Source organism: Salmo salar, chromosome 13 (genome assembly GCF_965601325.2).
Source record: "Salmo salar chromosome 13, fSalSal1, whole genome shotgun sequence".
NCBI classification, from domain to species: domain Eukaryota; kingdom Metazoa; phylum Chordata; class Actinopteri; order Salmoniformes; family Salmonidae; genus Salmo; species Salmo salar.
This window is the reverse complement of record NC_138303.1, coordinates 66388852-66405924: the sequence shown is the minus strand read 5'-3', so window position 1 is coordinate 66405924 and position 17073 is coordinate 66388852. Positions and strand designations below refer to the sequence as shown.

General features: G+C 42.2%; 1 protein-coding gene across 4 annotated transcripts in view; it reads right to left on the bottom strand.

Annotated features, from left to right (window-relative positions):
- LOC106567559 (double C2-like domain-containing protein beta) overlaps positions 1 to 17073 on the bottom strand; it is a 367378-nt gene that overhangs the window by 78455 nt on the left and 271850 nt on the right. For all 4 annotated transcript variants that reach the window (XM_045693460.2, XM_045693462.2, XM_082960276.1 and 1 more), the window contains one exon: positions 1117 to 1191. In XM_045693460.2, coding sequence (XP_045549416.1) covers positions 1117 to 1191 — 75 coding nt within the window. The remainder of the gene's footprint in view (positions 1 to 1116; positions 1192 to 17073) is intronic.

Below are 17073 nucleotides of genomic sequence, written 5' to 3'. Positions count from 1 at the left end.
ATAATGCAAATCTTTTCAAAATGATTGTTTATGTGTTCAGCAAAGCCTTTCCATCAAAATGGCTATCCATGTTTTGACCTAAAAACTTAAAAACTCAGACTTTTGTTCATATTATGTTCCTCCAAAACACTTGTCCATTTAATGTAACATCCATAATACATCTTATATGCTTTATTTCTTCAACATGCAATTATTTGGAAGTCATCTTTTTTGGGGAAATACACTTACCACAAGGGGTACTATAGACACACACATCAAAAGTTGTATTTATATTTTTTTGTCCCTTCTGTGAGACATTAAAGTTGTGATTTGCATGCAAATGTAACATCCATAACACTGGAATCGCCCTACTTTTATAATAGGTGTGTATGAACCATAATAATTGGTGGGGTCCTTACATTTATCCCATATCGCAATCCTCTGAGACACCCTTGGAAAGTGGGTAGAGAGCCAGGGATCAGCCATTATTGACGGCGACCCTGGAGCAATTAGGGTTCAGTGCCTTGCTCAAGGGGACATAGAGTTTTTCACCTAGTCGGCTCGGGGATTCAAACCTGCAACCTTTCGGTTACTCACCCAATGCTCTTAACCACCAGGCTACCTGCCGCAATCCCACAACATTTGAGGTAAACAGTTAGACCTAAACTCCCATAGTGTCCCTTAAACATGAGTATAACATGAGTTTTCGACTCTCTCTCTCTACCGCACCTGCTGTCTCTAACTCTGAACAATCGGCTATGAAAAGCCAACTGACATTTACTCCTGAGGTGCTGACCTGTTGCACCCTCTACAACCACTGTGATTATTATTATTTGACCCTGCTGGTCATCGATGAACGTTTGAACATCTTGGCCATGTACTGTTATAATCTACACCCGGCACAGACAGAAGAGGACTGGCCACCCCTCAGAGCCTGGTTCCTCTCTAGGTTTCTTCCTAGGTTCCTTCCTTTCTAGGGTGTTTTTTCTACCCACCGTGCTTCTACAGCTGCATTGCTTGCTGTTTGGGATTTTAGGCTGGGTTTCTGTACAGCACTTTGTCACATCGGCTGATGTAAAAAGGGCTTTACAAATAAATGTGATTGATTGATTGATGTATAATAAGACAGGTACGTACCTTACTGGCCCCAGGCAGTAGGTGCAGTTTGACATACGGATCCGAGAGCCCGTTGTGGTCCATGGGTTTGAGCCCCTGTGGGAGAGACAGACAGATGGTGTCGAAAGAGAGGCCGTTCACAAGGTAGTATGACAGCGCATCACAACATAGACCTTCATGATAAAATGTCCAAATGTGACTACACTAAAATGAAAACCCCACATCCACCAGCCAACACAAAAAAAAAACTTGTTAAAACATGTCAGACATACAAGGCCAATGCTGGATGCCTGACATCCAATTTAAGTCAGACTTTTGTTTCTGACATGTGCACAACCTCCTGAGAATAACAATAGCCATGTCAGCTAATTAGAAAGGCTAGAGGTGAGACCTGTTCCACGGCTGGAAAAATAACTTGAATGCTTTTCCATAAACAAAAACATTTCAGAATGCGTTGACAGAAACTGAACTCTATGTGTGAGTAAATCAAGTAATTAACAAACACACAAAGTAGCCTAAAGCAACTTTGCAACCTGACAAGGAGAGGTGTAGATGGTACCTAATTTAGGAATTCATGTGGGGACTATTTCCATAGTATGGAAAACAGCACAAGGATAATTCCGCTCAGACTGGGATCATCCTCTCAAAATGACTTTGTCTGTCAGAATGTGCTTATCCGCCATAAATGAGCTCCTCACCCGACACCTCTTTTCTGTTAAGATGATTGATGTTCTATGCCTATCGTCAGCTTTCCCCGTTAGTAAAAGGATGCAGATAAATCACAATACATGGGATCGTCAGCTTCCATGAATCAGAGGATAAAAATCTGCCAAACCCTTATCCAGATAGAAGAATAGAAAGGGAGACATAAATACGACGTCATAATCAGATTGACTTCTAGGTCATTTCAACAGAAGGACACATCTCAACATTATTTGTCCTGCAGGTTGGTTTAATGTCATCGCCTGCCTATGGCTTGTTTAAGTGCGTTCTTGATCCCCTATCTCACGTTGTAAATTATTACTCTGTATTAATAATTCACTTGAGAGATGACTGTTTACTTTGTGACAGTATTATTGATACATTGCTTGGTTGCAGCTTTCATGAAACCCGAGCCAAAAACAAAAGTCACATTTTCAAACAGTTGATTTCCTCAGCCCTATGGCATGATATTGCAGACAGGCATGGTCATGGTGCTGCAGGTCCAATCGATGAAGCCCTGGCTAGAGAGAGAGGGCGAGAGCTTGATTGAATGGTGTTGAGAAACACTGAGAACCCTTTATACATGTGAACTGTCACTTTAAACGGCAACTGGTAGCTGTGGAAGTGTGGAAGAAAATGAGCCTATAGATAAATGGTACGTCTGGCTCATCAGCAGCCAATAAATGCACATCGGAGCTGCAATATCATAGGTAGGTCATCTTTCCTTCTCTACAAACTGAAAAAGATTGGTTGTATGTGCTGTAAAGCACAACGTACCGGATTACTCAGAATAGGATATGACTTCTAGCTCCCATCCATATAACAAATGCAACATGCCTCATTGGCATGCATGCATGCAGTCAAAAAGGTGAGTATAAAAACAAGGCCTCAGAAAATTGCAATACCCAACCATCTTTCTCAGTCTCGAACATGCTGGGGCTTTGCTTTCTTATCAAATGGGATCCGCCAGGTTGACATAAATAGAATGATCATTTCAAAAAGGTAACCCACTCTCTGTGGTGTGTGCTAGGATTGATCATTTTGATTAGAACAGAGGAAGTAGGGCGCACACCACCTCCAGTCCTTCAGGTTGAGTCATATCTAATGGTCCAGGGGGAACTTACTTTAGCACATATGTTTTGGGAATAGCCATCAGACTCTATAGATACAAATGTATCTTGTTTCACCTTTCGGAGAGAAAACTTTGTATGAAAATGCAATGGAGGTGATCAACATTAATCTCTCATATCAGCTGTGGTGTTCTGGCTTTTTTACATTAGAAGGAACTGTATAGGACAATCTAGACACATGTACATATGGATTTTGTATTGTAGATATGTGGTACTAGAGTAGTGGCCTGAGGGAACATACTTAATGTGTTGTGAAAAGTGTTATGAAATGTAATGTAATGTTATATTTTAATTGCATATAACTGCCTTAATGTTGCTGGACCCCAGGAAGAGAATGGGATCCTTAATAAATAAAAATACAGTGCTACCTGTAGCAAAGTTATTTGATGTGGCTGTCTGCAAATGAATATGGATGTAGTGAAAAGAGATGACAAAGGAGTGAAATCTCTACGGCAAACACAGAGATAGACAGCATCCATAAAAGAGTGGATGAATTGATTTAAATAGACTCAGGCCTTGGCAGTTGTTGCTTTTCTACTACTGATACCGGCTTCACAAAACAATGAATTCTTTGGTGAGTCATAACAACTTACCTTGCCATGCTAAGTGAATCTTTATAGATCTCCCTATACCAACCAAACACCATTGATGTACAGTATCAACTACTTCGGCAGGGACCGGAGTTGCCCATCCTTGTACGATGGCATTGTCTGATGAACATCAATATTTGAAGTTACAAGAAACATATTTTTGTAACTCTTAGTTGCTTGTGACTTGTTTGCAATCACCCATTGTCAGCTGAATCACACTTGTACTTGTTCTCTCTCCCCTTCTGTTAAGTTTAACTGTGTGTGCCCCTTCTGTTAAGTTTAAATGTGTGTGTGTGTGGGTGCGTGCATGTGCATGTGTCTGCGTCAGTGCTATCCTATCTCCCAAACGTATTTGCTCAGCCATGTGTGGGATGAAAGTTCCTCACACAGTGTGTGTGTGTGCTTGTGAGTGTGTGTGTGTGTGTGTGTGTGTGTGTGTGTGTGTGTGTGTGTGTGTGTGTGTGTGTGTGTGTGTGTGTGTGTGTGTGTGTGTGTGTGTGTGTGTGTGTGTGTGTGTGTGTGTCTGTTGCGTCTCTCTCCCAACACAGAGCAACACTTGTCAGAACCACAAATGGTAATATACAGTTTTCTGCTCCACCGAGTGTCGGGTGAAAAAGTGCAAAGCACATTTTCCTGTTTTCATGAGGAATCTTCTCATCCTCAAAACCTTTTATATATTTGTGCGTGTCACAAACGCACTTCATGTCATATTCCAATTTCACATCAAAATCTAACTATGAAAACTTATTGTAAGGACAGAGGAGGAGGTTTCTCTCTTTTCCAAAGTCACCTGCTCTTAGCAGTCGTTTGTTGTGCCTGGAGTTCCATTACTGCCTGTACTCTGGACCCCTTCTCTAGGCTTGGAGCCTCTCCTCCTTTCATTCACAGCAAACAGTGTCTCATCTCTTCTACAAAGCCCCAGGTTGAGTCAGATGTTTGTGTGGAACACAGATGAATGTTCTCTTTGATAGTGCAGCGGGGCCAGCATTTCTCCGTTGTGCAAGCGGCTTCAGAGCCGTTCCACAGATGTGAATTGATATGATCTGTTTGGGAACTGTGCCCAACTATCAAAAAGACTCCCAACGTGTTCTCTTCTGGGCCCCACTGCTCCAAATTTTTCTATGCTATGTTCTGCTGTAGATACCACTACCAGTCTCTTGTAAATACCACTACCAGTCTTTGGGCTGAATCCAATAGGATTGGAAAAAAATGTCTACAGGAAGCATGAAATATCGACTTTGCCTTTGACAGGTAGCTCGAGGCTGATGTATTGAGTAAATTGAGGGTTGGGTGAGTGGATTCTTCCCTAAGTAAAGCGCACAGCTATCTGGATGGGATAAGCCAAGATCTGCTCCTTCAACTCTGCTGCATCGCTGAGGAGCAATAGATCAATAGATGAAAATAGAATACTGGGGAGCTTTGAGGCACTGATACTGTGGTCCTGCACTGTTACGGTGTATGGGTGGAAGCATTAAATACACATTGAGGTAACAATCGACCAAAGCTCCCTATGCAGCTACAACCTCCTATGCCCAGTCACTTCTTTACTAAAAGGACTAGCCTTGTCAAGCAGACTGACCAAAACAGAATGTAAATGAGATCAGGCTGGTTCCATCAGGCTATGGAAGGACCAGACAGTGGCCCTGGTCTGAAATACCTGGACATCTGGTTAAGTGTTCTACAGGATACTATGGACGATATGTACGATGTCCACCATGTATGATGGTCTGAGTTGAGTCATGGAAGTCTCTCGTTAACATTTCGAAAAATTGTTTAAGTAAGAAAATAAGAGTCGGAGGCCATCATCGAATAACCAACTACAACCAAAGCTGAAACACATATACTCACATAACAATTTTTTTGTCTATGTCTCTTTATACTAAAGATAAGACGTTGAAGTTGGAAGTTTAGATACACTTTAGCCAAATACATTTAAACTCAGTTTTTCACAATTCCTGACGTTTAATCCCAGTAAAAATTCCCTGTCTTGGGTCAGTTACAATCACCACTTTATTTTAGGAACGTGAAATATCAGAATAATAGTAGAGAGAATGATTTATTTCAGCTTTTATTTCTTTCATCACATTCCCAGTGGGTCAGAAGTTTACACACTCAATTAGTATTTGGTAGCATTGTCTTTAAATTGTTTAACTTGGGTCAAACGTTTCAGGTAGCCTTCCACAAGCTTCCCACAATAAGTTGGGTACATTTTGGCCAATTCCCCCTGACAGAGCTGGTGTAATGGAGTCAGGTTTGCAGGCCTCCTTGTTCACACACGCTTTCAGTTCTGCCCACACATTTTCTATAAGGTTGAGGTCAGGGCTTTGTGATGGCCAATCCAATACCTTGACTTTGTTGTCCTTAAGCCATTTTGGCACAACTTTGGAAGTATGCTTGGGGTCATTGTCCATTTGGAAGACCCATTTGTGACCAAGCTTTAACTTCCTGACTGTTGTCTTGAGATGTTGCTTCAATATATCCACATGATTTTCCTACCTCATGATGCCATCTATTTTGTGAAGTGCACCAGTCCCTCTTGCAGCAAAGCACCCCCACAACATGATGCTGCCACCCCCGTGCTTCACGGTTGGGATAGTGTTCTTCAGCTTGCAAGCCTCCCTCTTTTTCCTCCAAACATAATGATGGTCATTATGGCTAAACAGTTCTATTTTCGTTTCATGAGACCAGAGGACATTTCTCCAAAAAGTACGACCGTTGTCCCCATGTGCAGTTGCAAACCGTAGTCTGGCTTTCTTATGGCAATTTTGGAGCAGTGGCTTCTTCCTTGCTGAGCGGCCTTTCATGTTTTTATGTCGATATAGGACTTGTTTTACTGTAGATATAGATACTTTTGTACCCGTTTCCTCCAGCATCTTCACAAGGTCCTTTGCTGTTGTTCTGGGATTGATTTGCACTTTTCACACCAAAGTATGTTCATCTCTAGGAGACAGAACGCGTCTCCTTCCTGAGCGGTATGACGGCTGCGTGGTCTCATGGTGTTTATACTTGTGTACTATTGTTTGTACAGATGAACGTGGTACCTTCAGGCGTTTGGAAATTGCTCCCAAGGATGAACCAGACTTGTGGAGGTCTACACTTTTTTCTGAGGTCTTGGCTGATTTCTTTTGATTTTCCCATGATGTCAAGCAAAGAGGCACTGAGTTTGAAGGTATACCTTGAAATACATCCACAGGTACACCTCCAATTGACTCAAATGTCAATTAACCTATCAGAAGCTCATTTTCGGGAATTGTCCAAGCTGTTTAAAGGCACAATCAACTTTGTGTATGTAAACTTCTGACCCACTGGAATTGTGATACAGTGAATTATAAGTGAAATAATCTGTCTGTAAACAATTGTTGGAAAAATTACTTGTGTCATGCACAAAGCAGATGTCCTAACCGAAACTATAGTTTGTTAAAAATACATTTGTGGAGTGGTTGAAAAACAAGTTTTAATGACTCCAACCTAAGTGTGTAAACTCCCGACTTCAACTGTATCTAGGCAGAGTGAATGAATGGCCTACTGCACAGCTACTAAGGGAGCTCTTTCTAGAGCGCCCGGTTAAATTGTGCATAAGAGCATTTTTAAACTGTAAATGGTTAAACTATTAAGAAATATATGTAATTGTGCCAAGAATTTGTGAGTGGGTAACATACACATCAGCCTAAATTTAAATGTTTATTTATTTTTAAACAGATTAGAATTCTACTATAATTTTCAAACTCAAATGGCAGGGAAAATTTGGGGCACTCTCTGTATAAACGTCACTGGCTTCACACCAGTGCATGGATTTGAGAGTAAAACTATAACTCAAATAACAGCCAAACCCTGTCACTGTTGATATCCTATGGCGGGTCATGATTAGTTAAGTTAAATAACAAAGCAACTGATTTGTTTCCTTCCCCATTTCGGCAGCCACCCAAAACTTCCATCTGACATTCTAGAATTGAATTGACTGTCCACAGCAAATTCTCTTCTAGTGAGTAATATAACAATTATTGTCAGATTCAGTGTAGCCTCTGAATAGTGTTAGTTTAAACAGCGCATACACCCTAAACTTTTGCCCGTTTTATTGATTTGAAATTGATATCGATACCCAGTGATTAACAAAATAGTGTTGCATTTAACTTTCCGTGTTGGCTGTCCACTTGAAGCAAAATGCAACAATCCAAAATGTAGCTTGTTGTCTTCAGCAGTTTGTCCTCTAAACAATATTTATAGTTTCCATCTGATATTTTAGTTGTGTTAGTTTCAACAGCGCATACAACCTGATTCCCCTTAATCAATACGAGTGATTAATTGCCACTTGTTAAAACAACATGGTTCTTGGTGCATATGCAGTATATAAGGTGCTTGATAAAACAAAATGCAAGTAATATGACTACTTTTGTTGTAAATGGTGAGGAATACAGTACATTTACAACAAAAGTAGTCATATTACTTGCATTTTTTTTATCTGTTTAACTGTTTCTGTATATTGATTATTGATTTGGATACTTCAAAATGCAGTTTTGACCAACTGCTGAATGAGTACAAAAATGTGATGTGTTTTATGTATTTTGATGATCTTCCAGAAATCATGAAAATAGGTTTGACTGCCTACTATGTATATTATTCATATCTTCCTATGGCACAAAAAAAGCATTCCGAAATGGCAGTTGATTGAAGAGGCTGACATAGTATCTATCTACATCTCCCTCCATGGTGATTGCCTAAGCCACCAGTGAATAGCCAGTTGATCACAATTATGGGGGGATAGGGGGTAGGGAGAAGAGAAATGACCGTTATGAAAGGCAGATGGGCGCCGTACATCAGTGTATCCACACACCCCGCACAGCCGTTCATACCAATTTCCCCTCGATGCTGCATTTGTGTGTCGTGCCTGTGGCATGTGTGGACTTTATTTTTGTAAAAGTAAACAGGAGTTCGGTAAATTTCAAATGTAGGAACTATTCAATACGTTCACTGTTACCTATTTATCAAAGAAGCCAAAGGCAGCTTCTGCAAAGTATGCCAACCTTTATCTTGCAGAGCTTGTGGGATGGGAGGAGTTACCTCCACCGGTGTCCTCCTCAGATCGATGGAGGTGTTTAGGTGGTGGCTTCCTGCCACTAGTGTGACGGGAGAGGCATCGATGAATTATTAGAGTAAGACATGATGGAGATGTGATGGATGCATCGCATTCCTCACCGATGAATGTTACAGGGATACTTTGGGATTTTATCAATGAGGCCCTTTATCTACTCCCCAAGAGTCAGAGGAACTTGTGGATACCATTTGTATGTCTCTGTGTCCAGTAAGAAGGATGTTGGAGGTAATTTTGCGAGCCAATGCTAACTAGCATTAGCACAATAACTGGAAATCTGTGGGTATCTACTAGCATGCTAGCAGATACCCTAGCGTGCTAGCAGATATCCATAGACTTCTAGTCATTGCACTAACACTAGTTAGCAATTAACCTAGCGCTAGTTAGCAACTTCCTTCAAAATGCACGCAGAGACATAACTCGTGGATACCCTTTTTAATCTGACTCTGGGGAAACAGATAAAGGTCTGCATTGTCAAAATCCCAAAGTATCCCTTTAACGTCAGAGAAATGCCCTGGCTCAACCTCTGGGACAGAGCTTATTTAGACTCTATGCACATATGGGGAGGAAAAGGGAACACGGTAAGGTTTATTGTGGATAAAAGAAGAAGATTGTTGCAGAAGAGGTCTGATACATGCTTGTTAAATGAGATGCAATGCAACATTAAAGAAATAGTTCACTATTTTACAACTTCATTTTAGATGGTTCCTCACCCTGGAAGTAGGGGAAACTGTATTCCATGGTTCAGTTGTCTTTAAACAACCATTACAAACTTCAACTTAACTTCTGCCACCGCTAGCTCAAAATCAATGGAAGTGATGGGTGCATGTGTCAAACGCTCCCTGAAACATTTCAGCGAGCAAGCCTTTCTAATCGACCTGGCCCGGGTATCCTGGAAGGATATTGACCTCATCCCGTCAGTAGAGGATGCCTGGTTATTTTTTTTAAATGCCTTCCTCACCATCTTAAATAAGCATGCCCCATTCAAGAAATTTAGAACCAGGAACAGATATAGCCCTTGGTTCTCTCCAGACCTGACTGCCCTTAACCAACACAAAAACATCCTGTGGCGTTCTGCATTAGCATCGAACAGCCCCCGCGATATGCAACTTTTCAGGGAAGTTAGAAACCAATATACACAGGCAGTTAGAAAAGCCAAGGCTAGCTTTTTCAAGCAGAAATTTGCTTCCTGCAACACAAACTCAAAAAAGTCCTGGGACACTGTAAAGTCCATGGAGAACAAGAACACCTCCTCCCAGCTACCCACTGCACTGAGGATAGGAAACTCTGTCACCTCCGATAAATAATTGGGAATTTCAATAAGCATTTTTCTACGGCTGGCCATGCTTTCCACCTGGCTACCCCTACCGCGGTCAACAGCACTGCATCCCCCACAGCTACTCGCCCACCCCATTTCTCCTTCTCCCAAATTCAGTCAGCTGATGTTCTGAAAGAGCTGCAAAATCTGGACCCCTACAAATCAGACGGGCTAGACAATCTGTACCCTTCCTTTCTTTCTAAAATTATCAGCCGAAATTGTTGCAACCCCTATTACTAGCCTGTTCAACCTCTCTTTCGTGTCGTCTGAGATTCCAAAAGATTGGAAAGCAGCTGCTGTCATCCCCTTCTTCAAAGGAGGGGACTCTCTTGACTCAAACTGCTACAGACCTATATCTATCTTACCCTGACTTTCGAAGGTCCTCGAAAGCCAAGTCAACAAACAGATTTCCGACCATTTCGAATCCCACCGCACCTTCTCCGCTATGCAATCTGGTTTCAGAGCTGGTTATGGGTGCACCTCAGCCACGCTCAAGGTCCTAAACGATATCGTAACCGCCATCGATAAGAAACAATACTGTGCTGCCGTATTCATTGACCTGGCCAAGGCTTTCAACTCTGTCAATCACCACATCCTCATTGGCAGACTCAATAGCCTTGGTTTCTCAAATAATTGCCTCGCCTGATTCACCAACTACGTCTCTGATAGAGTTCAGTGTGTCAAATCGGATGGCCTGTTGTCCGGGCCTCTGGTAGTCTCTATGGGGGTGCCACAGGGTTCAATTCTTGGGCCAACTCTTTTCTCTGTATACATCAATGATGTCGCTCTTGCTGCTGGCGATTCTCTGATCCATCTCTACGCAGACGACACCATTCTGTATACTTCTGGCCCTTCTTTGGACACTGTGTTAACAACCCTCCAGACGAGCTTCAATGCCATACAACTCTCCTTCCGTGGCCTCCAACTGCTCTTAAATACAAGTAAAACTAAATGCATACTCTTCAACCGATCGCTGCCCGTACCTGCCCGCCCGTCCAGCATCACTACTCTTGACGGTTCTTACTTAGAATATGTGGACAACTACAAATACCTAGGTGTCTGGTTAGACTGTAAGCTCTCCTTCCAGACTCACATCAAACATCTCCAATCCAAAATTAAATCTAGAATTGGCTTCCTATTTCGCAACAAAGCATCCTTCACTCATGCTGCCAAACATACCCTCGTAAAACTGACCATCCTACCGATCCTCGACTTCGGCGATGTCATTTACAAAATAGCCTCCAATACCCTACTCAATAAACTGGATGCAGTCTATCACAGTACCATCCGTTTTGTCACCAAAGCCCCACATACTACCCACCACTGCGACCTGTACGCTCTCGTTGGCTGGCCCTCGCTTCATACTCGTCGCCAAACCCACTGGCTCCAGGTCATCTACAAGACCCTGCTAGGTAAAGTCCCCCCTTATCTCAGCTCACTGGTCACCATAGCAGCACCCACCTGTAGCATGCGCTCCAGCAGGTATATCTCTCTGGTCACCCCCAAAGCCAATTCCTCCTTTGGCCGTCTCTACTTCCAGTTCTCTGCTGCCAATAACTGGAACGAACTACAAAAATCTCTGAAACTGGAAACACTTCTCCCTCACTAGCTTTAAGTACCAGCTGTCAGAGCAGCTCACAGATCACTGCACCTGTACATAGCCCATCTATACTGCTCAAAAAAATAAAGGGAACACTTAAACAACACATCCTAGATCTGAATGAAAGAAATAATCTTATTAAATACTTTTTTCTTTACATAGTTGAATGTGCTGACAACAAAATCACACAAAAATAATCAATGGAAATCCAATTTATCAACCCATGGAGGTCTGGATTTGGAGTCACACTCAAAATTAAAGTGGAAAACCACACTACAGGCTGATCCAACTTTGATGTAATGTCCTTAAAACAAGTCAAAATGAGGCTCAGTAGTGTGTGTGGCCTCCACGTGCCTGTATGAACTCCCTACAACGCCTGGGTATGCTCCTGATGAGGTGGCGGAAGGTCTCCTGAGGGATCTCCTCCCAGACCTGGACTAAAGCGTCTGCCAACTCCTGGACAGTCTGTGGTGCAACGTGGCGTTGGTGGATGGAGTGAGACATGATGTCCCAGATGTGCTCAATTGGATTCAGGTCTGGGGAACGGGCGGGCCAGTCCATAGCATCAATGCCTTCCTCTTGCAGGAACTGCTGACACACTCCAGCCACATGAGGTCTAGCATTGTCTTGCATTAGGAGGAACCCAGGGCCAACCGCACCAGCATATGGTCTCACAAGGGGTCTGAAGATCTCATCTCGGTACCTAATGGCAGTCAGGCTACCTCTGGCGAGCACATGGAGGGCTGTGCGGCCCCCCAAAGAAATGCCACCCCACACCATGACTGACCCACCGCCAAACCGGTCATGCTGGAGAATGTGGCAGGCAGCAGAACGTTCTCCACGGCGTCTTCAGACTCTGTCACGTCTGTCACGTGCTCAGTGTGAACCTGCTTTCATCTGTGAAGAGCACAGGGTGCCAGTGGCGAATTTGCCAATCTTGGTGTTCTCTGGCAAATGCCAAATGTCCTGCACGGTGTTGGGCTGTAAGCACAACCCCCACCTGTGGACATCGGGCCCTGCTGGAGGTCATTTTGCAGGGCTCTGGCAGTGCTCCTCCTGCTCCTCCTTGCACAAAGGCGGAGGTAGCGGTCCTGCTGCTGGGTTGTTGCCCTCCTACGGCCTCCTCCACGCCTCCTGATGTACTGCCCCGTCTCCTGGTAGCGCCTCCATGCTCTGGACACTACGCTGACAGACACAGCAAACCTTCTTGCCACAGCTCGCATTGATGTGCCATCCTGGATGAGCTGCACTACCTGAGCCACTTGTGTGGGTTGTAGACTCCGTCTCATGCTACCACTAGAGTGAAAGCACCGCCAGCATTCAAAAGTGACCAAAACATCAGCCAGGAAGCATAGGAACTGAGAAGTGGTCTGTGGTTACCACCTGCAGAACCACTCCTTTGTCTTGCTAATTGCCTATAATTTCCACCTGTTGTCTATTCCATTTGCACAACAGCATGTGAAATGTATTGTCAATCAGTGTTGCTTCTTAAGTGGACAGTTTGATTTCACAAAAGTGTGATTGACTTGGAGTTACATTGTGTTGTTTAAGTGTTCCCTTTATTTTTTTGAGCAGTGTATAATTTAGCCCAAACAACTACCTCTTCCCCTACTGTATTTATTTATTTATTTATTTTGCTCCTTTGCACCCCATTATTTCTATTTCTACTTTGCACTTTCTTCCACTAGAAATCTACCATTCCAGTGTTTTACTTGCTATATTGTATTTACTTTGCCACCATAGCCTTTTTTGCCTTTACCTCCCTTATCTCACCTCATTTGCTCACATTGTATATAGACTTATTTTTCTACTGTATTATTGACTGTATGTTTGTTTTACTCCATGTGTTGTTTTATGTGTCGAACTGCTTTGCTTTATCTTGGCCAGGTCGCAATTGTAAATGAGAACTTGTTCTCAACTTGCCTACCTGGTTAAATAAAGGTAAAATAAAAAAATAAAACAATGAAATGTGAGTGTGTAAAAAAAAAAAAAAAGTACTCCATATTTGGTATGATGCCACTTAAAGGTGATTCGGCCATTTAATAAAAATATATGCTCACATGCCCCCATCAATTCCATAGATGTTTAGCTAGGGGTGGCTAAAGTTAGCTGAAGTTAGTAATGGCCGTTTAAAGAATCCTGAACCAGAGATTACAGTTTCTCCTGGCCCATAGACTACTTTGTAGGGTGAGGAACCATCTAACATCATATTGTAAAATAGTGAACTACTCCTTTAATGTCATTGCATTTCATAGGGCACTGACTAAAGGTCTACTTTAACAAGACAAATGAAAATGCGTGAATGCTGTCAGTAGTGTCAGTGAGGCCAAAGGCAGTATTTCAATTGGATTTTGTCTCCTCGACAAATAATGCATTTATATAGCATTCTCACATTGATCTGAAATTCAATTCAACTTGATGACTTTATGAATGATACTGCTAGTACGTACAGAATGGTGTAGGATGTACACCCACTTTAGAATGGCTCCACTACTGTACCTGTTGATTCAGAGTTAAAGTAAAAAGACCTTCAGGTACTGCACCTGAGGATAAACATACACCGATCAATAAACATACACCATACTCTCATATCAATCAATATATCATATCAAAGTATCAATGAAATATGAGCACCAACATACTTCTTTGTAAAAATACACACACAGTAACCTATACACAGAGTATGTCAAACATTAGGAACACCTTCCTAATATTGAGTCCCCCAGCAGCGTTGCAGTTCTTGGCACAAATCGGTGTACCTGGCACCTACTACCATATCCAGTTCAAAAGGCATTTCAATCTTTGTCTTGCCCCTTCACCCTCTGAATGACACACATACACAATCCATGTTTCAATTGTCTCAAGGCTTAAAAATCTTTCTTTAACCTGTTTCCTCCCCTTCATCTACACTGACTGAAGTGGATTTAACAAGTGACATCAATAAGGCATCATAGCTTTTACCTGGATTCACCTGGTCAGTCTATGTCATGGAAAGAGCAGATGTCCTTAATGTTTTGTATACTTAGTGTATATCACCATATGCTAACTTTGACATTTCCCAGTTATACTGTAGGTCTGGATGGATGAAATGAGAGCAAACGATTTGGTGTCAATCAACGCGGCAAAGATCATTTAACAAATATTCAACATAGGGAGGGAAGTTCAAGGTTGAAACTAGCTTTATGTACCACATCTACACAAGCACAAATGGGGAAAGGAACAACCCTGGGCCAGTAAGATCAGACTAGGTTGACTTTTCTAGTCTTATGGACCAAAGCACTCAACAGTTTATTGATTATTTGTTTAATTGAGTCAGACGTGTTAGTGTTGGGCTAGAACAAAATGTGCAGGCTGGGAATGGCCCAGTCTGGACTGAAATTGAAAACCTCTGATTTAAAAAACTCACAGAAGGATAAAAGTGCCTGGCAGACGATTTTCAGGTTGCATAATCATTCAACCATGCTCTGGATAATTAAGTTAAAGTAATGTCACTGTATTTTACAGCTCCAGAAATAGTCTTATTCTACAGAAATTACAGAAACAAAGGTATGCTCCGTGACTTGTAAAACCTGAAATGTGCCACAATATATAGAAGGAATAAATCTACACCGGTGGTTTAACATGCCGTACCCAAGCTAAAAGTCTGACTCTCACAGGCATTGTGTCAAGTCCAGTCCTTATATCCTTTTCACACAACTGAATCGAGCTGAGCTCTACAGCACTGGCCTGGTTATACATCCACCGTAGTTAATGGAATAGTGCTAGTAAAGGACAATGTGAAAACAAAAATATCCAGGCCAGCACAGTATAGTATGATAGCGTGAGAAGAGTATTTGACAATTATGTGATGCCAATAGTGGGAAAGAATTGATTGGGGTTGGTGTAGGATAGTTAGGGTTTAGTGAGGGTTTAGTTAGGGTTTGTTCACTCCACAGGGGACATTGGGAGTTGGTTTGGGTTGGTGTAGGCTGCTGGTCGGGGTTTAGTAAGGATTTGATTAGGGACTATCCATTCCACAGGGTCCAGTGGGAGTTGGTTGGGGATGGTGTAGGCTGGTTAGAGTTTGGTTTTGGTTTGTCAACACACCACATGAGAAAAATTGACATATATTCTGATTGCTGTAGGCTGGTTAGGGTTTGGACAGTGTGAGTCGGTGCCTTACCTTCTTATACCTGGGGATGGGGAGCTGTTCCCCAGGACCATGCAGAGAGAGAGGAGTGCATGCAAGAGAGTAAGGTGCAGGAAGAGGAACAGAAAAAAACATTAACTTTAGAAATCAAGAGAAAAATAACCACAGCTTGCCTTTGAAGAAACAGAAGAAAGGGAGAGTGGAAAAGTGAGAAAATTGTCTGACCTTTTTTAAAACAAAAAATACATAAAGCAAAAATAAGTGTTTGGAAACACAATAATAACCGAGACGGAATATGAAAAGTGTGGCAAAATGAAATGTAAGTTTGTATTTCATGGTGAGTTACTGGAAAGTTTGACACGTTTGAAACATTGTTGACCTTGGAACTTATTGTTAGCACTTGTCAAATGGATTAAGGTGGCCTTGCAAAGCTTTTTCAATAGAAATTTCCAAATCCCGTTTTACAAGAAAAGTTTGAGACACAATGTGCCACTCATATAATTCAGTCAGTCAGTTACATACATATAAATAACTGTTGCATCAAAGGCTAAACAAATAATGAGAATTAGTATAATTTCAATAAAAAAGTACAAAATTATTATGGTGCCTGGAGGTTAAAATAAACATCCATTTAGCCACATATCCAAGTTTAATGATTCGTTAATTAACTGTTTTAGGGGGCGGTGTGCAGGAGTTGAGGCAGGGGAGAAACAGTTCCCCTAATAGAGCTCAAGAAGTCAAAACTCATGAAGATAGGGCAGAGTAAATAAGATTATTGACTGCCTCACAATCAGTTCCTTCTACATGCTATACAACTCATTGAACTCAGAATCAATCTATCATCAGTGTTTAAACAAATGGGCAGATTTGTATATTGCTCAGTCGACTTCGAAATAGACTAGTTGTACTTGGTGAATTCCAATGTTGTACTGACCCTTTCATCACAAGAGACTTTTGTTGGAAACTTGATTGTTTCTGTTCTCAAGTCACGTCCGCAATACAGTATATTCAATCGTTAACATTGGTGACAGCAATGGCACCCTGACCATGCAACGCACATCTATAGTACCCTCCAAGCTCATCATTATGCTTGAGGCCCTGGGTCTGAACCCCTCCCTGTGCAACTGGGTCCTGGACTTCCTGACGGACCGCCACCAGCAGTTGAAGGTAGGAAACAACACCCCCACTTCACTGATCCTCAACACTGGGGCTCCACAAGGGTGCGTGCTCAGCCCCCTCCTGTTCACCCATGACTGTATGGCCACGCATGCCTCCAACTCAATCATCAAGTTTGAGGACGACACAACAGTAGTTGGCTTGATTACCAACAATGACGAGACAGCCTACATGGAGGAGGTGAGGACCTTGGGAATGTGGCATCAGGAAAATAACCTCTCACTCAACATCAACAAAACAAAGG